Source organism: Antennarius striatus, chromosome 19, assembly GCF_040054535.1.
Source record: "Antennarius striatus isolate MH-2024 chromosome 19, ASM4005453v1, whole genome shotgun sequence".
In the NCBI taxonomy this organism is placed as follows: domain Eukaryota; kingdom Metazoa; phylum Chordata; class Actinopteri; order Lophiiformes; family Antennariidae; genus Antennarius; species Antennarius striatus.
This window is the reverse complement of record NC_090794.1, coordinates 2310346-2337901: the sequence shown is the minus strand read 5'-3', so window position 1 is coordinate 2337901 and position 27556 is coordinate 2310346. Positions and strand designations below refer to the sequence as shown.

At 44.4% G+C, this 27556-nt stretch overlaps 1 protein-coding gene across 3 annotated transcripts; it reads right to left on the bottom strand.

The window, feature by feature from the left end:
* Window positions 1-15: 15 nt before the first annotated feature.
* Window positions 16-27390, bottom strand: lpgat1 (lysophosphatidylglycerol acyltransferase 1). Of its 3 annotated transcripts, none has more exons than XM_068342058.1 (8): window positions 26829-27390; window positions 26087-26339; window positions 18439-18557; window positions 17174-17269; window positions 13559-13838; window positions 10035-10161; window positions 3081-3187; window positions 16-2891 (listed from the first exon to the last, which is right to left on the bottom strand). In XM_068342058.1, exons 2-8 carry the CDS (start codon window positions 26322-26324, stop codon window positions 2740-2742), a joined length of 1119 nt encoding a protein of 372 aa, XP_068198159.1. In that variant the 5' UTR covers window positions 26325-26339; window positions 26829-27390; the 3' UTR covers window positions 16-2739. The 3 variants fall into 3 exon arrangements, with proteins under 3 accessions (XP_068198159.1, XP_068198158.1, XP_068198157.1); XM_068342057.1 differs by lacking the exon at window positions 26829-27390 and adding an exon at window positions 26656-26769; XM_068342056.1 differs by lacking the exon at window positions 26829-27390 and having other exon boundaries at window positions 26087-26408.
* Between the last annotated feature and the right edge of the window lie 166 nt (window positions 27391-27556).

The following is a 27556-nucleotide window of genomic DNA, read 5'->3' as shown; positions in this document are numbered from 1 at the left end:
ACAATTTACAGACAGTTCTAGTAGAATCTGTTTAAATTCCTATTTGTGTTTATTCCCTAAAACCAACATCTAGGAAAAACAAATTTTCCCCTGCCTTCTTTGGAAACATGGTCATGAAATTAAAACATGAAATGGTGAAAAATAAAATCAAGTTTTCCAGTCGTTCGTACAATGGATGGGATGGGATGGGGGGGTCTGAGAGGGCTGCTGGATGAGTCACATAACAGTCAGATTTTTTTACCTACCTGGACAGGTAGCCCTTTTTTCATTTGACACAGATTCTACCAACAGTGGCATGAAAGGGGGGGGGTTGTATAAACGACTAAAACAGATTCCTTCACGACAGCGATTATTAGTTAAAACAGGCTAAGAAAAATAAAAAAAAGGACTGACTTCTAACCACAACGCCGGTACATTCCAGAGACGACAGCTGGATCGCCCCCCCCCAAACATCGCTCCCCAGCCAGATCCCCCCCCCTCTTTTCAAGACCACGACCATGGAAACGGTTCGGGATCGCAGTCTAACAGGACGCTGGGTAAGGCGTGATGGTCGTTAGAAACGTACACTCAAGGGATTCCAAAACGCCTCTAGTGGGGGTGTGTGTTTGTGTGTGTGTAGGGGGGGGGTCGTCTGTTTCCAAAACTGATTTTAAAAGAATTATTTTGGGATAAATGTGAAGTTTGGTCCCACTTGACTGATTGTTGGGAACATTTTTTCAGAGAAGAAGCCACTCATTGGACTGACCCACCTCTATAAAAAGGCACAAAGATCGGGGGGGAGAAAATGACATGCCAGAATTCCCCCCGCTGGGGTAAAACCAGGTGCCATTTGCCTGCTGGAGGGTAAGGGAGGGGGAACCAGCAAATGAGGTGTCTGAATAAACACAGTGGCGTGTTGTTGTTGTTTTCATCTCTAGAGTGTACGGCGGTTTGAAGGTGGGTCTGTGTTTTACATGTCAGCCAACACACACACACACACACACACACACACACACACACACACACACACACACACACACACACACACACACACACACACACACACACACACACACACACACACACACACACACATACACACACGCCAGCGTTCCTAATGTCCGCAAGCAGGCGGAGCTTCCTGATCACAAAGTCCGGAAAAAATCAAATCAAATGAGAAGATAAATAAAACTAAAGGAAACATTCAGAAATCAAACTGCTTTCCTCTTAAAAAAAACAAAACAAAACAAAACAACAACACCCAAACATTCCTGATATTTGAAACTAAATCCATCCAGAGAAACGCTGCAACGTCGCCGTCAGCGACTTAAAAACTCTCCCTCGGCTTCCTTATGTACAATATTTAAACACGAGGACGACAGGAGTTTAAAACCAAATCCCCTCGTAGCCAAACTGCCGCCCCGACACGACATGAACCATAGATATCAAAAATGGGGATGGGGGGGCGAGGGTGGGCGACCACACACACTCACTTAGGCAGGTTATGCTGTAAATTTACAGTAATGACACCTAGAAGCCAAAAATGTCTATTTTAGAATGTGGAACATCAGGAAAGCGTCCTATAAAAAAAAAAAAAAAAAAAAAAATCTGACTTCATAAATCTTTTCCAGCCCCGGCGACACAAAAGCATTATGGCTTAAATATTTGTAAAACTACGTCATCCAGTGGGGGGAGTCCGAGTCTCTGCTGTCCCAGTCTGGCTGGCTGAGGTGTGTGTGTGTGTGTGTGTGTGTGTGTGTGTGTGTGTCTCCTCTGTATTTTTTGTTTTCTTTAAATGGAGTTCTTCAGCGTCGTCTCCTTTTTTCCTCTGAACGTGTGTGAAGATCGCTCGACCATCGATCGATCGAGTTGTCACGTCCGTCCTTGTCGTTTCTCAGCAGGGCTGCCAGTGTAAACATGACCCCCCCCCCCATTCAGTAGAAGACTGCCTCAAACAGACAGGCGGAAACAAAACAAAAACAACAACAAAAAAACAACAACAACAAAAAAAGAAAAATAAAGATGTCAACAACAAACACGAATGGTTGCTGTGGAGATATCCGGGTGGCGGGGGGGGGCAACTAAAAGAAGGTGAGGACATTGACGGCTACGACTACTTCCTGGGACAGGGAGCATTTCGGGCAGTATGGATCCTTAGTGCAATGAATGCCAGAAGAGCGATCGGGTCGGCGCCGCGACCCCCCGGCGCTCTGGAGGGGAGCGGCCGCCCCGGGGGGGGGGGCCCGCTTGACGGGCTGAAAGAGTGTGGTCCGGTGGGCGTCGTCAACTCGCCAGGAGGAAGAGTGAGGGTAGATTATGCTTCATAGACACACACACACTTTATACTCTATAAAACTAATACGGCTGAAGCCTGGGGGAGGAAGAGTCTGGTCCAGAGCGTCTTCTGGAGGAGTCCTGAGCCTCATGTCGTTCACCTCTCAACACAAAGTCACGTACGTGAGCGTCTACGTGAATGACGACGTGTAAACATCAAAAATGTGAGCCGTGACGACGGTGACGGATTACTCTGCTGGGCCTGAAGGAGCGAGGATGTGATGTCGAGGCTTTTGTCGATGATACCCGTTGACCAGGCGTCCTCTGTCAGGTGTGTGTGTGTGTTTGAGTCTCTCCAATGTTGTAAATGTACATTCATCCATCGTGGGGGTGGGGTGGGGGCAGGGGGGAGGAGGGCGAGCGCACCAACCGATCCTGAGGCTTCCCCAGCGGTCCGATTAAAAGACTCTCGCCTCGTGAGTGCGCTCAGAATACGCAGCAGTAGAGGTACTGGAGGGCGTTGTACCACATGAAGCCAGAGGCGAACGCCAACGACTGGATGGCGCACAGCCACACGGGGTCGAGAGTCATCTGCCGGGAGACCGCCTCCTTCTGTCCTTCTTGAAGGGGGAACGATCCTGTGGGTGGGGGGACAAGAGCAGAGTCAGAACTGAAGATTTGGGGATGCCACGGGGAGTGTTTGTGATTTGAAAACCATCTTTAACAAGCCGCTAGCAGCAGCTAGCAGCTAACACAAAGGACTGAATTAGAGCTAGCATTAGCCAACATGTTTGTCACGTTGAGGAGACGTAACATTTCGGACGGACCTGTGTCGTAGAAATGGGCCAGCAGCTCCTCTTTCTCCACAAACCTCTGGTACAGCCAGTCGGTCAGCGCCTCCGCCTGCACAGGAACCTCCTTTATTGGGTACATCCTGAGGGAACGGGGGCGAGATGGAACACAGCATGATCACAAAGGTCTCGTTTAGTCAAAACTCTTCATCAATCCGACTGCAGGTCAGACACCGACTGGTCCGTTTTAGACCGAGAGACAATAAAAAAAAGAAGGTTGAGACAGCGATGAGGTCAGCGAAGAAAAGCATCGCTATTAAAACCTGGTAAGAAACGGCATTTTCAGCTTTTTATTGCAGACGATTTCTGTCATCCGGGAGAATAAAAATATCTGCTAAAGACTGAAAAGATGCTTTTCTTGAGAATAATTCATATACTTGGTATCCATGGTAACTTTCTAGTCACATGACTGCATGTAAGGGTACAGTGAATAAAGGATGGTGTGATGGAGAAGAGCCACTTCTTTCCATATTCATTATTAGATGAAAGAAAATAAAAGAAACAAGCAAATCATGACATCTGAGAAGAAGAAAAAAACAAAAATGAGGTTCACAGTCGAATTAATTACTTCCTCGCAAAAAAAATCAAATAAACTACGGTAGTAATTAAAAGGTCAAATTTAGGGAAAAGGAATGAGTGTGACTGCAGTCCCGTTTCCGGCCACAGGGGGTCGTTGGTGAGCTGCAGTCCCACACAGATGGTCACCTTCAAACAGAGGTTACGTCTCCTCCCTGCACTCAACATTTGTTCGATACCCCCCCACTACACCCCACCCCGACCGGAAAATGTCAACCGGAAAAGAATATTTGTGCCTGTGAAGAAAGCTTCTTCAAGAGAGCGAGTAATAAGTGCACGAGTATTGATTACTAAAAGTGATCGATCTATATTAAAAAGCAATCTAAGCAGAAGGCACTCCTGTCAGGATGTCGTCTCGTGCTTCCAGAGCGAGGATACATCCCACCTCCTGGTAGCTGTTATTAACGCGACAGCGGCGACGTGAGTCACAATCGTCTCCTGAATGAAAACGCCAATAATGTGAAAAGCAGAAAATAATCACAGATGTCCCAACGGGAGGTTTTATTTTGGTAAAGTGAGGAATCTTTGCTCATCAGTGGTGTAAAAATGAAAAAGCAGGGAAGGATGAGTTTACGTTAACGTTATAAAAAGCTCCTATCAGCAGGACGCCCGATGAACCCGAGGTCTCTGAACCAGAAGTCGGGGAGGTTCTGGACAGGAGCTGCTGATCCAACACAGACTCCCGTCTAAACGATACCCACAGAGCTTCAGTTCATTATCCAGCCGTTCCCTGTGTGGGAGCTGTTCTGTCAAAACAGAACAAAACTCTCTGAGAAGAGTCACGTTTACGTCTCCGCGAGATATATAGACCCTGCTGGGATCCACTGTCTTCACCCGGATGGAGTTCACGATGAAGCCGACTTTCTCTTTCACTGATAGGGACTCCGGTTACCCGAAACCAGAGCGTCGCTGCCGGGGGTAACCCGATAGGGTGATTAAGTCGATGCATGAAGCTTCTCGGATGCGTCTTCGGATACTCGAGACATTCCAGATGGAAGTCCCTTCTGTCGGACGAGCATGTAAAAGCAGATTAGCAATCAGGCAAGTCACGACCACAACAATGCAAACCTGGACGCCGGCCTGTAAACTAATAGCTCTGTAATCCTGACAGAGGCGTAGAGACGCCGTCTCCGGGTCCGCCTTGCGCAGGATCGGAGCGTTTAGTGCCTCGGTTAGCAGGTGTCTGTCCCGGCGCTTTCCTTTCAGATGAAATATTCATGCGGGAATCAGGAACCTTTGGAGTCAAGCTGCTGACGGCAGCCGAGGTTGAAGGAGACGCTGCCTGGCGTTCAAGTCCGGCGCAAATAAAACATAAATGCGCCTCCTAAGGATCCGATGTCTTACTCAGTTTGCCCTCAAAATCAGTCAGAATGTGAGATTTCCTACCCTCGAAACACTCGTCTGAGGTTTAAGGATACGAATAGACAAAAATAAACTCTTGAACAACAGTTGAACTTATCAAGGGATTGTTAAAATAGCTTAAAAATTGTTGAAAAAGTCGTGAAATTTGTGGTCTGTCCACTTTCAATGAAGGAAATGTGCAATAATACTCTTTACTTTCTCTAGCAACTTTATGTTGTGTAACCTCTGGCACAAAAATGTCAGTCTCATCTCGTAAAAAAAGCTTCTTTACGCTCCGATGGCACTTGTGTTGTCAGATCAAGGATCTGAGTTGATGATGCGTATCTGTCGTTGACTTCTTAGCAAATCGACACGGAGCTGCTTCCTGTGACCTAACAGATGTAAAAATAACGATGATACAAGAATAGATGTTTGTTAACCTACGGTTTGTGGCATTTGTGCGGTCTGGCTTGATGCGTTTGAAAAGTTCATGCTGATGCCACCGTTAGCGGTCTCGTTTATCTCACAGGGAACAGACTTTAATGCATTTATCATCTCGCCTGCAGGCTACGAGGTTATGCTAACTGTAAAGCGTAAGGACAAGGACGCTGTGTTTGTGTATAGTATTGTGAGAAATCTAAACACTGTTCTATGATATCGATACTGTGCTGAGCATAAAGAACGAGTACGGTCCTGTTTGCAGCTGTCGTGCCTGGAGGGCTAACAGAGTGTGTAACGGTGTGGCGAGGAACCGCTGGAGCTGGCAGGAGGCCACAGCGTTGCTCTCATTTCCACGGTAACCCATTTGGCGCTGGCCTGCTTGTGAACCCGACACTCTGGCGAACGGAGACGGCAGCGAGAGCGTTTCAGATTGTCCTCTCAAGAACCTCAGACTTTTACCCGGAGGAGTCGACTCGCACCGCATCCGACAGGAACGCCAACATCCCCACGTGTGAATGATCTCTTCATCAGAACGGGCGGCACCAATGAAATCCAATTAGATCCAAACACCGCTCCCCAACAGTCGTCAATGTCTATATTTATAAAGACATATTAGCATCATAAAAAGCAAATCAGAAGTTTTTAATCATCAGTTTCTGGCATGGCTGGAAAGCTAATTAAATCTGGAAAAGTCCGTCCACTCGACAAGACTCTTTGGAGGGTAGCCAGTCATTGTTTGGGGACTCGATGCTGCCCTAAATATCTCTGGCAAGAAGGCCTGAGGAGAAGTGGAGCTCTGGGAGGCCGGCTCTCGAGCACGGTGTTGCAATAGGTGAACATAGCGAGCAAGAAAAAATCTCGAGCAAGAAAAAAAAAACCAACCGCTCTGCCTCTCTGTTTTTGCTATTTCAGATAAGGGTCCTCATCAAAATGCAAGAACTTTCAGAATCCCAAACTTTCAACTTCCCGTCTACCAGCTAAAGAGAAGCTGAAGATCTAACATAGAAAGACTTCAAGCACACGTAGGGTTTCGTTAATGATTGGACATCCCATTCGATGACTGGAAGCACACATTACACACGACTCTTAAAGGCCTTTTGTTTGCAACCATGTCAAACTCTTATCTGCAGTCGCGACGGAAGTTGTGGGACTGTAGAAGTCGCCGTATTAATTGCTACCGTTTAATCTTTAATGTGCTTCGTCTCCGGCTCAAGGACATCCAGTTCTAGAGAACATTTTGTAGCAGAACAATTAAAAAAACAGGTTGGGTAAGAAGGAGGAAAGAAAACTTCAAATAAAAACAGCAGATGACAATAAAACCTCAGGACCGTCAGCAGGTCAACAAGACGTTTCGCTCCGTGTCTGTCCATTTACGAGGTGATTTATGAGAACGTATTCGGTGAAGGGGTTGGTCGTTATCACTATTCCTGATATATGTGACTCCAAGGAACAATTTCCAGGGAGAAACATGTGGTCTTTAATTACGGCTTCTTTTTACAGAGGAGCGCAGAGGAGCGATAGATCTTCATCACCCGCCTCAACAACAATCACCTGAAGCTCACTGTCGACAAAACCAACCAAACTGACGTGGATGATTAAATTATGGATGCTGTTGCATCAACAACCGGCAGTACAAAGATCCACAGTCACTAGAGTGTGTCATGATAGCATGAATTTGCATTGAAGTGTTCAGCAAACAGCCCTTATCCCTGCGTCCATGTGGCAGGAGCTCACGGTCACCTGGTCGCTATGACCACGCCACAAGTCATTGATGAGGGCAAAGGTGAGGATTGAAGGGGGTGAGGGGTGAGGGAGTATTTACTGACTAACCCGGTTGTTGATAAGAGAACGTTTGAGGTCAGTTTAAGTGGAAAAAACACACAAACAAAACACACAAACAAAGAATCTATTCAGAATAGGTAAACTTGTTCACGTTCAGATTCTTTTAGTTGTGCTTAAAGATGTAATTATGTCTTTTACTTAAGGAGATTCTTCAGACCTTCCAGATTTCTTTGCAGACAAACACACTAAAACCAAGACTCTACTGTTACCTCTCCACCAAATGAAGTGAATATAAAAAGCTTCTAATCATTCATTATCCTCTGACACCACCATTAATCACTCAGGCCTCATTGCACTCACAGGTAAGACACAGGTAGGACGTATTGATCCCGACTACACGTTTGATTTGCATCTCGGGACGACAGACGCTGCAATCTTTTAACAATGTGCTCAGAGAAAAACGAAAATCTGCCTCGGGTATCTCAAAACTGTGCTCGGGCTGCAAACTCAACACTTCTGCTCCAGCGCTTTGTCCCGGAGAGAAAGCCAGGTGTGGAGCGCCAAAGCGCCCATGTGATGACCGGGCAGACTCCATAAATCATTCCACCTCTCAGACGTCCTCAAACGGCGGCTTTCAGAAACGTGCATGATGGCAAAAAAGAAAAAATGAGAGAAGGTGCATTTAAAAGAAAAGGATTTCAACGTATTTAACACCCACTCCTGCCTTCGCTTGGCCTTGGTTCGCCCACCTAGCTCTCCCATCTGCCACTCACAGAGGGCTTATAATGCTGCAATCTGGAAGACTGGGATTACGTGGAGAGAGAGAGAGAGAGAGAGAGAGAGAGGGCAGGAGAACCAGCAAGGGAGGGTGAGGAGAAGGGGTGAGGACTGGAGGCAGGAAGACCAAAAAAAAAGGGAGATGGAAGGATTAAAAAAAGTACAGGGCGCTTGGCGTGGGTTCATCTGCAACATTACTCAATTGTCAGCTGCCTGTTTTGAAGCCGATGCTCAGGCGCGGTGTGATTTAGAGAGATCAGACCTGTTTACAGGCCAGCTAACGGGAGAAGCTAAGCTAAAGCAGAGACTCATCAAACCGGCGTCTGGTCGCAGCTGACATGCATTAATGGTCAATACTTCATAGCTGTGATACAAAAACAGAAACTTAACAACCGGACGCCTCAAAAATCTAAAGGTTTTCATGCTAATCCGGTCAAAACGACTTTGTTTCACTTTTTCTGAAGCAGGAAGACATAAAAAAACGAGACAGCAAGTCGTCAAAAAAGGTGACATCACCAACAGAGTTGGTCGGAGTTCTAAAAAAACATCCAACAACCAGCCTGACAATCCAACATTCTGATCGGCTGACACCGCCCGGTGTCGTGGCGATTACACTCTCTATGTGTGGACAGACGATTCTCCTCGCTGCGTGGTTTCTGACAACACCATCCCAAACCATTCAAAACAACGGATGGCGTTCTGGAGGCATGATGGACGGGGAATCCCCAGTTTGTTTAGGACATCGGTGACGATGTGGCTGCTGTGAGATCATCTAAGGTAACACTGGTTTCTGTAACTAAGCTGAGTCCATGCTCTGAGAATCCCGAAGCTTTCTTTCTGTATCGTGATTTGTAGGGAGGTTTGTTCTGATGCAGCAGAAACGCTGGCACAGTTTTTCAGCCGCCTCTATTATCTGCATCATCATAAAGCGTTGACTCCTCTCCCTGCAGAGGTCCCCTGATCAGGAGGGACATTAATCCTCTTGTTGACATTGCACCTGTACCAGAATGAGCCCAACTTCGGTTTCAGCGTCATCTACATGGATGGAAGTGAGCCTGCGCGCTAACGGGAGCAGCTGCGCCCTCGGCTCGGTCGGGTGCCTCCCCGTTTGTCCCCAGAGCTGCTGACCAAGCGATGGGAGCTGATCGTATCAATGACTGACTGTCGTCCCAGGAGGTGGGACGGGGCGACTGCATCATCTACTCCTCTAATTACTGACTTAATGAGTCCTCAGGCTCCGTCCGGGAATGCAAGGAAGCCTCCAGGTGGGGGCCACAAAAACCCAGGTGTTCATGAGTCACCTTCTCCTGTGACCCGATCCCACCCCAAGGAGCTCTACATGTCTGGAGGGTGTTTGGTGTCAAAAGAAAGTATTTCGGGTCAAATCACAAATATGGAAGGTCTTTCATGAGAATGCATAGCTGTTTTTATTAAAGCCAACGCTCATTCAATTTCCAATAATTGATATAAATGCTATTAAACATCCTTTAAATGGTAAACAATTCCAATTTAAAAAGAGAGCTTTTTACTCCCCCTGGCTCCTATCTCGCTGTTCCACACAGTTTCAGGGTTAACAGTCAATAACTCATGAAGAATGTACAAAAACAAAAGCCTGGTCCATCTCTGAAAATAAAAAAAAATAAAACATTCCAGATCCTCCCGTTATCTGGATCCATTAAAAAAATGAAGTGGCTTCTCCCCGCTCCGTGCCAAACTGCTCCAACAAATTTTATCAACAATTTTATTTATAAATGTGTTCAAATGTTGGACATCCATTCCTGGATTAAAACACATTTTTATGCAAAATACACAAACGGAATATCAGCGTCTCCAATCGACAAAGAGCAACGCAACGCAAACAACACGTCACACCTGGCGACATTTCAAAGGAGTCCTTTCATAACTCCATTCCAGCAGTGAACTTGTGTTATCAGTTATCAAGCGCTCCCACATTGACAACATGGAGCCTCAACGTCTATGTGTTCCTAGAAAACAAAATGATTCGATTCTTACCTGTAGTGCACATGCGTGACTGTCGGAGGCCTGTAGCCAAAGATCCAGGTCTGGATGTCCATGGGTCTGGCTTTGGGGTACGCTATGGTCATATCTATTACCCACTGCAGGCCTTTGCGTTTATTACCTGAAAGCAAACAAAATGGAAATACAGCGACTGAGTTAGGGAACATGTTCTACATACTGAATGTCAGGGACGGCATGCATGAATAATTCCTGCAGGAAACGCGCTCCTGTTTGCCAACAGTGAGCGTGTATCTGGGGGTCGAGGACGGCGGCCCCTGGATGACACGCAGACACACAGCAGATGTCATCACAGAGGCTGATGCCAGATCAGCGTCTCCTGGTATTCCAGGGATGACAGCAGCAAGGCCAAATTAAGGTGACACACCTGCCAAAGTGACGGACGGATAACAATCATGTCCAACTTGACAGCGACGTTTCAGTCACCGTAAAATACTTTCACCTCAATATTTCAATGTAATTTAAATTTGTCATGGTAAAGGGTGTTTCTGCTCATCTTCCCACCTGAATGTGATATGACCCGTGAAATGAGATGTATATATGAGGACAATCAAGTGAATTTAACAGCAAATAAGTACATTAAATAACGGCCATTATGCTGAACAAAGCTGTCAGGAGGACAATGACCTGAGGACACGGGTTCCTGAGATCAGCATGTCTGACAGGGTTTTACAGCTGATCATCTATGATAAACACCAGCAGTAAAAAACAGGGAATAATGATAACAAGCTGTACTTTCAGCCTTGCGTGGCCAAATGAGTTGATGTCACACAGCAAGCTGAAAGTCTCCAAACTTTTTAAAAACATTTTTATGGACAAATTGTCCCAATAAATCAAGAAAGCGACACAAAAGAGGATGTGATCCAAACACATCAGCAGTCATCACGCTAACAGAGCGCTAGCACTGTCACATTATTTTATGACAGATTATGTTGTCATTTTATGATCAGCTTGTGATTAGCTAACCATTGTAACAAGGCAAACTGACTTTAAACATAGATGAATTTACCAACACAATTGTATTTACAGCTCTGGTTTATAATATCTTCTAATAGCGGCAGAAGTGCTTCCGTCTTTTATTTTTTTCGGTGTTTCGCTCTCTAAATACCTGCGCGCCTACATGGGAAGTGAGGGCAGAAGTCTATAAATGACACCGGATCTTGACGAATGCAAAATAAGAAAACACAACTGCTTGAGAAACACCACATGAGGCTAAATAAACGAGAAGGTGTGGAACTGGAACTTAAACCAGCGTTACAGTGACTTGATTGGTGTTCTTGGTATCAGAGGGTCAGTCTAACAGCTCATCTGTCCCTACCTGGGTAATCTGATCCAGTATTTTTGGTCTAAACGTGCTGAAAGGCAGCCATCGGCCTCCTGAGGGAGTCTGGCCAGATGCCTGGCCCAAATCGAGGTATCGCCGGCACCGCGTGCGCCGCGACAAACAATACTGTAATAACAGGAGGGACTGTAATTTAAAAGGACTTCAGCGGGGACCCGTCCTCCTGTGAATGATTAGAAAAAGGAATTATGCTGGGCATGTTTCTGGCTCTCCGTCAGGCCACTCAGCGGGCCAATTACAGCGCGTTAAGCCAACGCCAGTCCGTCCCACTGATTGGTTCGCGCTATCAAAACACATTTACCTGTAGGGTCAATTGGAGCCTCATTTTGTAGGTTAAATGACTCACAGCTGTGAACTTTGCTTACCTGCCAACAGCAAATTCTGTTTTATAACATAATCCTCTGCGTTCTTAGCTGCACACACAGCTTTTCTACAGATGGTGAACTTCTCCGGAGACAGCTGACCTGTGCGCGTCGAATCCGCGCTGATCTGTGCACATTGCAAGGCAGATACACAGCCGCACACACACATTTAAATCAAATCCTATTTTCTCCAAAGTAGCCCATTTGTCTCTTGAGTGAGTCAGCAGGCTGTGGGCAACCTCTGCAGAGCATCAGGGAGGGTCAGAGCGCGACAGAAACGTGTCTGATCAGCCTCTCACACATGATAACAAAAGGACAAAGTGCTCTTCTGGGCATGTGTGTGTAATATTTTTTTTTTTTGCCGTAGGTTTAATGCCATTAGCTAAATTCAAGTGGAATGACAAACTGTTCTGCAGCAGTGAGCCCCCCCCCCCCATCCCCTTCTTCTGAGCCTCTGGGACAGAGGAGAGGTCAAGGGGAGATAAAGAGAACGCATGAAGAGGAGCGACAGTAAACAAAAGCTGGGAAAAACGGGATTTGCAACAATACAAAAGGACGTATAAATATGTTATAAAAATATATGTTCTGAACACGACCTCTGCTGTTGGTGCACACAAGACGACGACAGGCAATAAAGGTATAATTAGCTGAAAAGCCAAATTACATATTGTGCATTTGGGCATCATTTGGCTCATAAGAGAAGGCTGCCCGTGTCTAACCTCCAAGCAGTAGATCATGACACTCCCTCAGGTCTGTCCTGCAGAGGGAAACACTGATGACACCTGACGTTCACGGCCAGAGGACACAAAGCTGTGTTAGCAAACGTAAAGACAGTCCCAGAGACACATTCTTAATAAATGCAGCCCAAGGTTTCCGCAAATTACTATTAACACAACACACCCTTAAAATGGATTTTGAACCAAAGCCAGGGCAAAGTAAGTGTGCAGTGTTCACAGAAATGGGGGGGAGCTGGTAGCATCTGGAGCTTTATGGCTGTTTTAATGCTGTGCTTTTTGCTTCAGCGAAGGTTTGCTGAGTTAATTGAATTTTGCTTAGTAAACAATGAAATGTGTGTGTTTGCATTAGTCCACCATACAGATTTAGAGACGGAACCAGCCACCTTGAAAAAAAGGCCCCATCCACCTGATTTAAGTTGACTATTAATGTAATCAGTCCAGTCATTATATAGACTAGCCTGTCATATCTTCCAGTAATTGATCTGATACAGCTAAACAATGTTTTTACACAAAATCATCCTGACTGATCAGGAGCGAGATCTACTTTTTCTGTGGAGACCAAAGTTTAACATTTTTTTTGGCCAGGACTAGACTGGTGAAAACAAAATCATCTTGCAAATAAAACCTGCATCCAAAAAATTTTCCCTCTGACAAGCTGTTAATTGTCAAGTTTCCTTCCTGCTATCTGGTTGTCTTTAAGACTGATGACCCTGCGAATATATACTCTGGGGTTTCAGGGACCTTGGTGTAATTTCTGTCTCTCCTGTCCGCTGCTGGGGAAGCACCAGCCCACCTTCATTATAACGGGACTCCCAGAGGACAGCGGGATGCAGAGGTGATAATTTAATGCCCCACGTACGCTGCATGCTGCATCCTGCGACTCCGAGCCAATGTAAGATTATATTTAAAACCAGACCTGCCCCCCCGATGGTACAAAAACAATCAAGTCAGGAAGCTGGCCTCACATAGCCTGACCTCTGATCTCATGTGGAGGAAAGAAGCAGCATCAGAGATCTGGATGTGGCAGCGAGATGAAACTACAAGACGGGTGTGTTTTACCTGTCTGGTTGGGGGTCACGGTCTCGTTGCCCACGCTGCCGTTCTCCTGCTGCGCTGACAGGGTTTTCAGGATAACGTGGGTGGCGCCGAGGCGTGGCAGCGTGACGTGAGTCAGGTGGGGTAGAGAATGCTTCTTGGCGAACAACTGGCTGGTTTCCCGTCGCTTGCGAAGGAAGCCGCCCTCGGGGAACAGCACTATCCACTTCCTGTCGCGGCTGTGGTAGTATTTGTCTAGATGATCTTTCAGGTAGATGAGCTGCTTGTCTCGGTGAGCTTTACCCTTTTTTTGTTTTGTTTTTTGGAACAAACAAAAAGCACACAGGAATCAGACGTCAGAACTGGAGATTCCAATGCAGTTCGTTTCACATCACTACTCTAAAGATGGTTCTTGTCTGGTTTCTTTATTTGGACTGAGGAAACGGTGCAATCTAGGCTCGGCATTAATTCATTCCCTTCATAAAACCTATGTTTGTGTTCGGACACAAAAAGCAAAACGGAGCTAACGGTAGACGCAGTAATACCGTGGAGCACTCAGAGGAGCATTAATGGCGTGGCTGCAATAGATTCCAAACATGATGGCCCTGACAACATTAAGAGCATTAACAGTGACGGGACGAGGAAGAGCGGGATTGATTTTTAGCTAGGCCCAGTCAAAAGCCATTTTAAATACATTAGCATACCCAGACTGGACTGTTTGTCTCATGTGAACATGCGTGTAACTCGGTGCAGTTGTGGTCCATAGGAAAAAGACCAAATATGGTCAAAATGTAGCCCAAATTAAAATCTGCCATGTAGTAATTTCAGCTGTAGCTACAATTTGATTGATTCAGAACAAGAAAGGCATTGAGGACCATCACACACACCTACATATGACCTTGAGATAGTTGCTCTGGTTTTATTGCAGCTGCAGGACCCACGTGAATCCAGAGAATGTCCCGCAGTAAATCTCACCATCATGAAGGTTATAATGTTCTCGTTTTTATCATAAAGAGGAGCGAACACCTTCCATAAAATCTGAACTTTAAGGGCATGGTATTATTGCCAGGTTATGTTTTAAGACTGTGGATTTTTTAAATAAGGTGTATTAAATGCTAAAAAAAATATAAACACCTAAATGAGCAGAATGTATTCTTTAGTCACTGATAAAGCAATTAGCATCTATGTTGAAAATCCCGAGTGTTCCAAGAGACAGATAAAATGCAAAAAATGACTGGAGGAGCATCAGTTCTTCAATTCAAAAGTTCCTTTATTATAAGCTGAAATATCAAGAACAAAGGGCATTTTACTTTTAGAAATTAGCACGGTAAAAATAAAATTTGTAAAAATCCATGGTGGACAAAAACAGTAAAAAGGCTTTTAAAAAGATGCAAACAGAATTCAGTACATTGGCAAATTAAGAGCTGTCCTTGACTGCACCGTATAGAAGCAGGCAGCTGTTGACGACAGGACGGGTTGGTTTAACGGTCCGAAACGGTTTTATAGTTGTGACGGACAGCTTGAGCCAAAAATGGAGTTTTGAGCTGATTTTGTCCTTTGAGGATGGTGAGAAAAACGTGGTTCCTTTAGGGCTTTCTCAACATGTAAATCTAAGAAAAACCAGACGTGAATTTCTGGTAGTTGGGGGTATTGTAGTTCCCGAATACAGGACCACGCTAACTATGCTAATGCTAGTAACTGATTTACCAGTTCAACATCGCTCCACAGTGAGAATGACATGGATTAGGTGGTTTAGTTGTGACCCAAGAACTGCAATATTTTGATAAAACACCTGAAACATGTTTTGTTTTTCTACACCCCAAGTTAAAAAACATGGAAATCTATTTTTAAGAAAAATCTAAATTTGAATTTTTACACTGGAAAACAATTACAGCGCCACAACACCATTATCTGCTGCCATCCCAGCCAGTGGTGCTGTGCTGTGCATCACGATACTGCAGACATGTCAGTAAGAGTGGACAGCAGATGCTTGGAAGGCTGGGGCAGATGCTTGTAGAGCCATGTGGACGCGTGAAGTATTCTGGGATGAACGAGAATGCCAGGAGGAATCATAGGGTGGGGGGTAGGCAGCAGAGACACGGCCTGGCCTCCTGCTGCACGTGTGGCTGGTAGCGGGGTCTGGGTGCTTCACCCTCGGCTCATGGCCTGATGTGCAATTCCACGGTGAAGGCATTTCCATGACCTAAAAATTTTAATTCCCTATATCCGGTGCTGTGGTGTTTCTGCAGCTCAAAAGCTGGGTGGAGGGGGGTGAGGCCCTGTCAGATCCTTTAATGTGAATAATATTCTTACAAATCTGTCCCATGGAGGTTGGTGCCAGCGAAACCAGTTTAGGCCCACGGAAAACAGGAGGCAAAGAGCTGAATACAGACGTTTACGTCATCGATTCCATTTACACAGATGTATTCTGACACAATGCAGTACGGCTGGGCCATACATCAAAAAATATTTCATTACTTTAAATTCTAATCTTTACAAAGGGTGTCAAACAGCTACTATTAGCTTGAAATAATTTACGTGCTTTGCCTCCAGATCAGTCAATCTATCCGTCTCTGGTCATTTCATAGTGAGCGGCTGCGTCTGACATTATGAGATAAAAGAAAAATGAAGCGCGGGAGTTTTACTGGAAAATGTGGATGAAGCAGCAAAACGAGCAAAACAACATGACAGTTTCATGTGCGCATACCAAACGTTACTGCGCTGCCTGCAGTAATGTTGAGGTTATTGCATTTTTATAGTTTAGTCCGTCTTTCAAAGTCATCGGTGAATTCACGCACCGACAACCTTAATTTCAGCTCCGTGATAACTCAAAAACGCGTGAAAATGATGTTGTTAAAAACAGATGTGACACATTTCCATCGCAGCTAATCAGAGCCAGGGAAGATAAATAATTGTGACCAACACTCATTTGTCACAGGAATGATTCCTGATTGTTTCTTTTGCCGTTGGCGCTAAAAAGCCAAATATTAGTGTTTTTTTTCCCCTGGTGTGACAGCTGTAATAGATGAAGGACCCGGGTGCCGACAGCCCGTTGATGAATGTTAGTTTAAAATAAAATTAAAAAAACAGCTTTCAAGTGTTGTATTCTTCTTGATGAAGTGTCTCTTTAAAATGTTTTAGTTTCCGACAAAGGCGGCTTTCGATATCTTAATTAGTTCATCTGAAGTCAAACACTCAAACTCCAGTGGAATTTCAGGGATTCCCTAACCGGTCCAGACCTGCAGGCTACGAGTGCAGGCCTGTCAGAGTAGCCTGCTCTGTTCCAGTTGCCCCTGCAATCAGAGGGTCAGCACAGCCCGGCAGGGTTGAGCAGTCCCTCCCACACTACTGTCCATGGCCACAGGAACCTCGCCAACATATCTGTTATTCAGCTGGGACCAGCAGACCAACATGGTAGCGGTTTTGGTTTTTCCAGAGCAGAAGGCAACAAGCAGCTATGAAATGCTTTCAGTGTTGAGATCTAAATTTTCAGACGAAAGGCAAGGATTTTTGTGAAATATGAGTCATTTACACCCCAGAAACGTCTGCTAAAGCCTGAGGGGTCACTTCAAACAAAAAAACAACAACATATGCAGCACAAAAGACGTCAGACGTCAGATGTTCTTGTGAATCTCTTACCTGTCTGATGAAGAAGTCCCCATGGATTAGGGACACTAGGCCAAAGTTGGTGTATTTGAACACATGGTCCATCAACCACATCATTTTTCGTACCACCTGAAAAAAAGAACACAAAATAACACAACGGCAATTTGTAACACGACCCGCTTTATTTTGCGCAATCTCACATTCGCCTGCAGCATAACATGCGACACTGGCTTCTGTGCCAAAGCCTCCAAAAAACTGATACAGCCCCTCTGAGCGCTTCCGCCCTCATGACCTGCACGATGCAGCTTTGGCTTACTGTCCTTTCAGTGCTAAGAGGATAAACAGGGCCAGGGATGCAGTTGTTGTGGGCGGTGGGGGGGGGTTTGAGGGGGGGGTCATGTAGTCATGTTTGTGCCGCAAAGCTCAGTAGCTTCAGAGTGGTTTCAGCCCCAGCCAAAATAAATCAACAACAACACATTCAGCGTCCCGTTTGTGACACAAACTGTGACGGGACAGAGATTTATGCCTTGTTAAATAAACTTCTGGCATTTAAAAAATGACAGATGTGTTGGATCTAAAAGCTAATTTCTGCTGCTGACAATATTCTTCCTGGTGGCAGACTTAAACCTGGTTATCAGGCCTATCTTCTCAATTAGAAAGGCAGCTGATCCATAGTGAAAAAACATCCTAATTTATCAGTCAGCGGTAGCACAAAACAACTGATGCTAATCATTTCCAGTACGTGACTTTATCCCCGTCTTATGACCACAGCGTGTTTCATCCAGCTAGAATCCTTACAGAGCTCCAGTCCTCTCTACAACCAAATGATTATCAGTGGAAACACACCCAATTATGCAACACAGATGGAATCCGTGAACTTTGTCAGTGGACGTGACACGCTGCTGTCATGAGTAAAATGAATAAGTGTCCAGTTCCAACAGAGGAAAGGGTGTGTCAGTTGAAACCAATCAGTATTACAGAACGCCGAGCAGCATCCGATCAAATCTTTTAAAGCCCGCTGGAGGCTGCGATAGAAACTCTAAGCTGTCGAAACTCACATTTTGTAACTTGAGCCCCCTCGAGCCACAGCCCTACTTTGTAATGCTGAGTCTGTCCACGGTGACAACTGCCGTGAAATGCTTTTCCCATCACTAATGAAGCCCCCTGTTCTCAGAAGCTGCACCACACAGACTGTGTAAAACAACTCCGGTCCAGTTCAGATACTTTGTGGAACTAACAACCGCCAAATGGCCTAAAATTTCCACAATGTAGGTTGTGTATGTCTGAACATTTCTTACCGTGCCCTTGTCTTGCAGGCACATCATCAAGGTGCACACGTCACCTGTGGATTGGTGGTTGACGATAACCATGGCTTCCTCTTCAGAAATGGGCCGTACATCATCGCCCCATTCCGTTACTGTAGGGAATAATAAAAAAAACACATTTTGTTAAGCAGACCTTTTTGGAAGTTTGTGTTTGCATTAAATATCTGCCATTTGAAAGCAATAGCTCAAGTCTGAGGTCTAACAGGGGCTGATGGATACATTTTCTGCTTGGATGTATTTTAAATAATGCAGCGCTCTATCCGAGTTTGGTAACTGGTATCTTTTGCTGTATTTACTGGTACTTTTTTTTTTTTTAATTTGCTGGAGCGCCACAGCTGACACGTGTCACTCATGCAAATTGTGCAGGACTGCTGGCAGGAGTCTACATTGCTCATTATCGCCCCAAAAATGTTAAAGACACCTTAAAATAGAGACCTCAGCACGTGCAAACCTCTGCCAAAATGCGCTCCATGGGTTTTTCCATATCATTATTGCCACAGCAGAAATATGATAGATTTGGTTTAGCTTCTGCCAACAGTCGTTTCTTAAATTTATGAATTTAACAGCAAATGTCGTGGACAGCAAATGTTCACTTCTATGCCCCTTTCTTCGCCCACTGGGCTGAAAATTATTCAACTCTGGAAAGGATGCATTTGAATCAAGATCACATGTGTTGCCATCATGCAGTCATGTGAGAAAAGAATGACAAAACATTGGGGATATCTCTTGAAATCAGAAAGAAGCAAGATCCTGGAAATCACTTCCTCTTCTGACACGGAAGGAGAGTTTGTGGATTTAAACATCCTTTTTTTAATGATCTGAACGCTCATACGGTTTCAGGTACAGCCTGGAGATGTGTGAGGTGTGCCAGTTTAAAATAATATATAATAAAACGGAGTTATTTCATGTGTACATTTCTACTAATGACGGTAGTCGGATTTATGAGCTCCTGTTTCGTTATTCATTTGTTGAGTCGTTACATTTTCTGGAGAACTAAATCTGGAAAAGAATCCAAAACACGAGCCCGCTCAATTCCACTTTGGATCAGATGCTGCACTTCTGCACTTCCTTCTTTTTTAAGAGGTGCTACTTTATTTTTAGAAAAGAACACAGTAGGTATTTGTCAAAGTTTACAGCCTGAATATGCAAAGTTTCAAAAGGAAATTGTCGGGTTTTATGTCAACATATGGGAGGCCCCAGTCTGAATGACGGCCTTTACATGAGTAATAGGTTAGATAAGATGTGACAAGCATGTGTGATAAAGAGTGTCAAGCCAGGTATTTTGGATAAGTATAAACACATCAAACAATTACCTGCATAAAGGCAGAACACCACCTAAATATCTGATCTACTTAAATCAATTCTGATTGAGCGCGTTACGGAAGGTATCTTTGAACTGAGTCAATGTTTAATGATATCAAGGAAGCTTTAAATCAGGTTTATCTTCACAAATTTAAATAGAAGAATTACCGATGACAAGGTTCAGGAGGATGATCAGTAGGATGATCCCTACTGTAATCAATGCTGACGGAGGAAATGCTCATTACTTGTTTCTGATTAAATCAAGATAATCAATCAATTTTAATCAGGAACTGTGTACGACACAAGAACTCTGCCAAACACACCAGCGACACAGCGGTGCATCCGTTAGTCCTTAGAGTGTACCGCTATTACTGATGGCGGGTGTTGACCGGCGTCTCTATCAGAAGCCTCGGCTCTCCTCCCTGATTCAGGCGGCGAGGCCTCAGACCATACGGCTACTTTACCGCCCATTTGTCTGGACGACATTGACACAGGATAGACACGACAGCTGCAACAAAAGGAGGAAGCACTGCCGTGTGTGTGTGTGTGTGTGTGTGTGTGTGTGCCCCGTGAGGAGGTGACAACAAAAGCCCTCCTGGAAAATATATGAGCTTCCTTTGCAATTAAAATGCACTTTGACAGCCCTGCATATTAAAAGGGAACTCAGGGGGATGTCTGACGTTGCTGTTATGATTTACAGGAAATCCCCACGGTTCTGGGCGCGTCTGACCAGTTCTGGTCTGACGTGATGCAAACGTTGCATCATTCGGGCCTCAGGGTGCAGAGGGGAGGATTGCTTCCTCTCATTGTCAGAGTCAACGTTAGAACTGCTTTTAAATATCAAGTTTAACATTAAATTATTCAAGCATACACCAAGAGAACAGCAGAGAGCTGTGAGATAAGCGGCTAACATATTAGCCGCGCAACGAAACTGTTTAAAGGACTTAAGAAAAAGACAAGATTGTTCTGTTCATATTTGACAATCACTCATAAAACCCCTTTTAGCACAGCGATGACACAATAGCACCTCTGTTAAAAGGTCTCTCCCTGTTTGCACTGATCAAACCAACGGTGGCGTGGTCACCCCATCATAGCATGATGGTATCCTGCAAGAAGAAGAGACCAGATAGATAACAAGGAAAAGTCTTCACCCGGCGTAAAGTTTTACACTTGCATCAAGCTGCTTATTGTAAAAGACGTAACAACACTCTTTTAGAGCACCAAGCATCTCATGTAGCCAGAGCTGGGAATCAAACCCAACACCCTCCACCACCCGCCCTCAATCTGTAGCTGCACCAACAGCTGAAATCTCTTCTTTGTGTCAGCTGGACACCACGCAGAGATTTTCAAATACAGCCCGTCTGTCAAGTGACTAAATGTTGTCGACTCTCCTCGATGAGGTGTTAAGATCTGCTCTCCTTCCCTCAGGAGGACAGAAGCCCATCAGTCGAGTCATTTCCCAGCTGGCTTTCAATAACAGAAGGTTGCAATTTCACCTTGACATTCAAACCTCAAACCTGCTGCTAGGTATTCAGCAGGATCTAAATTAGATTTAGCCATAATACTAATGCACAGCTTGTTCATTCAGCAGTTCGTCAGCAAATATTAGAGAAAACGCTCCATGGCTTAACAATAATTGCAAATATCTAACGCAAGAAGCTCGTTGCTGTTTATAACCCTTAACTGTATTATATCAGAGCCACTTAGAAGACTTTTGAGCTTAATCACAGTCATTTGGTGCCTGCATGTTCAACATTACTCGTTGTACCTTCCTTAAATGCACTTTAAAAGAATGAGCATAAAAAGAATTTCCCCACTGGGGATTAATAAAGTGCATTAAATCTTAACATCTTAAAACATTGCTCAGTGACACGGCTGCTTTTCAAACTCCAAATATCCAATTTCCTTATAAAGGGATTAAAGAAAGTGACTTTTTAAAGAAGAGAGATCCACAAGAAGTAAAAAAAACCCAAAAAATAAACAAAAGTACAAAAAATGCATCCAGTAGTGCAGATTACTTTGGATACACACAATGGAGAAGATGAATGACTATCATTTTAAATTATACCTTCATACAATTAAAAAAATAAAGTCAGTATATATGGTTTGGTGGACAGGATCCAGATAAAACAATTACTACACAGACGACAAATCGATGACTCGATTCCCTGGCCTTGCCCTTTTATCGGGACAACAAAAATGAGACGGAAGGAAGGAGGAGTTGTTGGCATGTTCAATTTACACCCTCAGCTCCCAGCCTCCTAGGAATAAGCTCAATCCTCGTGAGCACAAAAATCAAGAGCGTGCGAGCAGAAAAGTGACACATCTATGACACCTGACGGGGTTATGCAGGATGGAGGCAGCCTGGAGGCAACATCATTTCACGAGGAGCACACCTTCGTTGCTCTCTGAAGTCCCCATTGTTGTCAGTGATGAGCATAAATGATATCATAGAGATGGGTCATCTGTCAGAGAGAATACATTAGGGAAATTGTCTTTGAGAGATGACACAGTTAGCGCAGCAGGATGACAGCCACGCTGCAGGCGCGCTGTCTAATCCGCTATCCGTGGTCAGCTAAACGGTCTACGACTGACCTTGCTGCTTTTCTACGCTTCTTTCTCCTTCTCTTGAGGGCTCGGCGAGGCGTCACAATGTCTCCTTCAAAAAATGTGACCGTACACGCCCAGGTACAGATGAACAGAATTCAGATTCAAAAAATTTTAAGAATGTAAGACTATAGGGGAGCAAGCTAAAGAACATGTTTTACTGGAGCTACATCCAATAATCAAGCTCAGCCCAGCAGTTTAAGTGTCGGTTAAACGCCACCTACGGTTCTCTCTCATGCTCACTAAAGACTGATAGCTGCTTTGACCCCATACGTTGGTTCCACACGTTTGTATTACCACTCACATCAAAACACAATAACACTAAAATCACCACATAATGTCTCGTTCATCCTTATCAAGGCTCCGGGGATGAAATGTCAGCCTCCGGTGAAGCAAACGTGTTTCAGAGCTTCAAAACAAAAGTGACACTAATTCCTATTCAGGCTGTCGCCCTCAGGCTGCAGCGCCATTATTCCTTGCTGACTCGCCTCCTTCTCTGGAGCTACGACTCACGGCTGCATGTGCATCCTGACTTACAGTATCTCTTGATGCACTATTCACATTAAACTTTTACAAAAGTCAGTTGGCAAGACACCAAAACTATCCATTCCTTAAATAAAACCTTTCAGAGCAAATGCTTTTAGAGCCGTTTCATCACGGGGCATCGCTTCTGGTTCTTTGCATCGATAATGAAGGTCCCACCAGTTTACAGAAAAAAACTGTTCAAAATAACATGCAAAATAACACGCGGAACAGCTATAAAGAACATTTTTAAAAGGCCTGATTCAAACAGGTGAGATCATTCAGGACAGTCTGAGAGACGTCAGTGTGATGTGTGCCCGCCCACACAGTCCAGAGAATAAGTCTTATCAGCAAAGTGACTGATAACATGTGTGTGGGCGCACAATGGCTGAACAGAGGCTTTAACAAATGAAGAGCCGTTAGGGTTATAAAGCTTTAAAGGGAAATGATCCACTCTTCATTTACTTACAGCCTGAAAGCTGCCTGTTTTTCTATCGCACAGGAACCATCCCACTATTTACAGGCTAATAGACGCGACACATTCTCCACGATTCCATCAACTCAAATGTAGGGAATTTTCTCATTTATGATGGTAAACTTAATATCTTAGCACGTTTTGGTTGCATAAAATAAATGGCACACTAACTTGGGCGGTGAAAAAACCAAAGATCACACAGATGCTTGTTTTATCCCAAACCTGAGGCTATTCAGGTTGTGTTTGAGCCCCACATGCGGAGTAAAGTTAATCCTGCCTGCTGTAGTGCACCTGTCTGTGACCACTGGTGTGTGTTTGTCTGTATGTGTGTGTGAGAGAGAGAGAGACAGACAGGCCTCGTACAGTTGTGCTGTCATTGTCAACAACATGGAAAAGGGGGTCAGGTCGATCGGCGACACGCGTTACCTCACAACAGTAAACAAAAAGGAAACAAACATCAAGACTGTCACCTGTGAAGAACTAATGCTACACGTGACTTTTAATAAACATCAACATGACTTCATGTTAATGCATAACAACTAAAAAGTTCTCCGGATGTATTTTTTGCATTCAGATTTAAACTGTGAAATATGACGTGTGCTTATACTGGAAGAAGCATCAGAACATAGACGTAGCTTTGAGTAGGACTAGTGTACAATAAGTCGCTCTATTACATGAGTATGTTATCAATAAAACGTCATTGTTCTCCTCCTCCCCCGGAGAAGCTACAACCTCCATCTCCAACACAAAGCACAGCTTCCTGATCCTTTCAAGCTGTGAATGAGAATCCGCCTCTGTCTTACGCACATCAACTACTTCTCGAGTTAAAGTGCTCGAACAAAACAGCAATAGCAAATCGATATTCTAATCCTGGAACGATGCAAACATTATAACAAGAAGGCTCTTTTTTTTATATGTGTGTGTGTGATGCTGGTAAAGCTTTGACCTCAGACCAAACCTGCAGCAAACGCATTGTATGTGCGATCCAAAGGTCACGTACAAAGTGCAGGGAACTGTTGGTTACACAAGACGGCGTTGTGAAGGAAAGGTAACAGTACTGATCAACTCAAAATGCCTTATCTAAATGTCCTTGAATGTGGGTCACAACGCCGATGCTCACACATCACCGGCTGTTGCCCCTGAATGACGACGCCTCCACAAATACTGACACTATATTTACATCGCCAGTGTTTGCTGTTTCATCACAATTTACTACTGACATTTTCCACCTTGTCAGACTATTCACACACATTTTTGTGACGTGGCCAGTGTCTCACAACATTCGCACAATTCATCCTCCTGAGCTGACCCATATATGCCAAATGGCAATACCAAAGATTTAACACTTGGCATGTGTGAGCAGAAGTATACAGACGTAACAGAGGATGTTTTAATCAGACCGATGGTGCTTGGTGAGCGATCAGGCTACATTACAGCTGAGATTATTACATACAGTACAGCAAGACCAACTGTATAATGACAAACACATATATTTAAGTCTAGAGAAAATGTTTAAGCGCTTTCATTCATTCCTCATTCAGCCATCCTTTTCAAATAAGTCATCAGTTCTGCTGCCATGAAGTGATGTGTGAAATGAAAAAGCGGGCTTATATCTCACCGTTGGTTGCAGAAAAGGTCAAATTAGTTCAATTCAGGTTTTGACTGAATAAGTAGCATGTCTGCTTTGAAAATGTTGGGTTTCTATTTTGTGTATTAAAAATGGATCGGTTTCACACGCAGTCACTTTTACTTTCATTATTATGCACCCTTCCAGTTTAGTTAAATACAGCGCAGAGTACATTGCCTTGATTTTAAGGTGCCTACTGTGACTGTAAGGTATCTCTATTCCAAACACTGTCAGTCAAGGTGTGTAACAGCTACTGCTCAACATAAGACCAGGTGTTCCATAGGCCGAAAGTTTTACATTATTCATCAGTGCGCCATGTTGCTCCCGACATTGACCACTTAGCAGTTTGCAAGCAGTTTGCTCGGAGCTCTGTGCAACCAAACACCAGTGACTGCCTGAATCACTTCAACATACTCAACCAGCCAGTTAAGAGGAACCAAAAAACACTTAGCGTATCCAGTAGCTCTTCTTGTATCTTCCAAACACTATTATCTAGAATAATTGTTGTGGCAAGCTTCAAGTAATCAGGCTCACAATTAGTTTCTTTATGATGGATTCTGCCCACACTTATTTCTGTCTGTGAAATTCCATCTATGGTCATCATAATCAGAGAGGTTAAAACTCAAAAGAAAATTGACCATTACTCACTTACTGTACTTCCATTTAACAGAAGACAGTGCAACAAATGGTGCATAACAAACTGTGTTTGTACTAAACATAAGAATATATGAAAAATACATACATGTGATTTGCGTGAAAAAGAGTTATAGTCTGTTATATAAACAGAAGTTGTGCACATTTTAATTTAGAGTGTATTGATGTGTTGTTTTAGAAAGTAGCTTTACAACTGTTTTATTGTGCAGCAAATCCACAAGAGTTCTTCCGGATTTATGGCATTTGCAATTGTCAGCAAGTCCCTTGTCTAAGCATCACTGCAAGTATTTTTCATTGAAGCTGGAGTTTATCTGTAAGCATCAAAAACAAAGGAATAAAGCAAGAAAACTCAGTGGTATTGGATTCATCTCCTATCTCTGCAGGAAAAACTACACACGGAACTACAGATAAGAGCGTAGATCAAAAAATCTTACCTGTATAACCTGCAATCCAGCCCCATGAAGACACCATAGCCAACAACCATTTAAACATAATTCCCTCAATGTGCCAGAAAGTTGCGCTGTCCCATATTCTCAGCGGCTGGAGGAGCAGCAGGTACAAGCAGTAGGACGGGATGGCCACACAGTTGTTGAGGAACATGAACACAAAACGGAACACAGCCTTGAGCAGAACCCAGCCCAGTTTGCCGGCCCCGTCCAGGAGCTGTGCCATCCTGATACACCCCGTCTGGAACAGAGGGACAGCAGCGGTTAGCATCCCGGCTTGTCCGGTCTGACTACAGGAGACACACATTGACCTTACTCCAAAGACGGGGCTGAGCTCTAGCTACACAAACATCGTGACATCCTGCTAGCTAGCCGCGTTAGCCTTATCTGTAATACATGCATAAACAGGACCATAAAAGGACTACACGCACGAGACGTGCTCGGGTACTTCAAAGTATGCTAGCTAGCGCGGCGTTAGCATTAAAAGACAGAAAATAAAACCCGTTCCGACTTTTGACAGCCGGCGCGATTTGACGTTAAGAACAAACGCAACTCACACCAACAACGGAAGAAGTTAAGACGCTCGTACATGGAAGCGTTTCGCGGAACATTACCGACCGCTAAGTCGGACGGCGGCTGTCGGGAGGCTCGCGCTCAGCGCAACGGTCGCGTGCCTCATCCAGCCTATGTTCGGTCTCTGTAATTAAAATAAAGAATCCGATTAACTCACCCGATTATTGTCTTTGAAGCATCAAAGAACGACCAGGAGATGAAAGTAAATGTAGATAATGAAAGATAAACGGTGTCACGTGTAGCTAACCTATATGGTTAGGTTAGCATTTTTTTTTTTTAATAATAGTTGACATGGCCGGTCTTTATCAAATCTTAGGATAGTATGGAAATGTGTGGAAATGTTATAACAAACCCCGTGCGATAAAACGGCAACTGTGCCCATTTAGCTAATGTTTTTCGGGGTTGCTCCAGAACGGTGAATCCCGCCGGGCATCGTTAGCTCGCTAGCTGGCTGGCTAGCGAGCAACTCCACTTGAGTATCGCTGGCTCCATCTCAGTCAGAGATACCGGGATAATTCCACTGATGCACCATCATCATCAAGTTGGCTAACGCTAGCTACCGAGTTCCCATTAACGATTACGGACGCGGTTATAGCCGGGCCCGAGGTGAGAACAGATAGTCAGACAGTCGACGCGAACACTGTAATTCACATAAGCAAATAAAATACGGAGGAAGGCGATTTTTTTCGTTTCTGGGTTGGCTGGACCCGTTATCTTTCTCGAGAACCGGACCCATACAGCGTCAAGGTACGCACAAACAAGCCATAGAAACGGATGTGATTCATGTGTACTTTCACAATAAAAGCGGTAACCGTGTGTGGATAAAATTCGACACAAGGCAGGACTTTAAATTATTTGCTGTACGTATAATTTCCAATAACTATC

Coding starts and splice junctions, on each gene's coding strand:
- lpgat1 (XM_068342056.1), bottom strand. CDS start 26,405: ATGTGTGTCTCCTGTAGTCAGACCGGACAAGCCGGGATGCTAACCGCT. Junction 17,270..18,438: donor GCCTGCAAGACAAGGGCACG/GTAAGAAATGTT, acceptor TCTTTTTTTCAG/GTGGTACGAAAAATGATGTG. Junction 13,839..17,173: donor GGGACTTCTTCATCAGACAG/GTAAGAGATTCA, acceptor AAACAAAAAAAG/GGTAAAGCTCACCGAGACAA.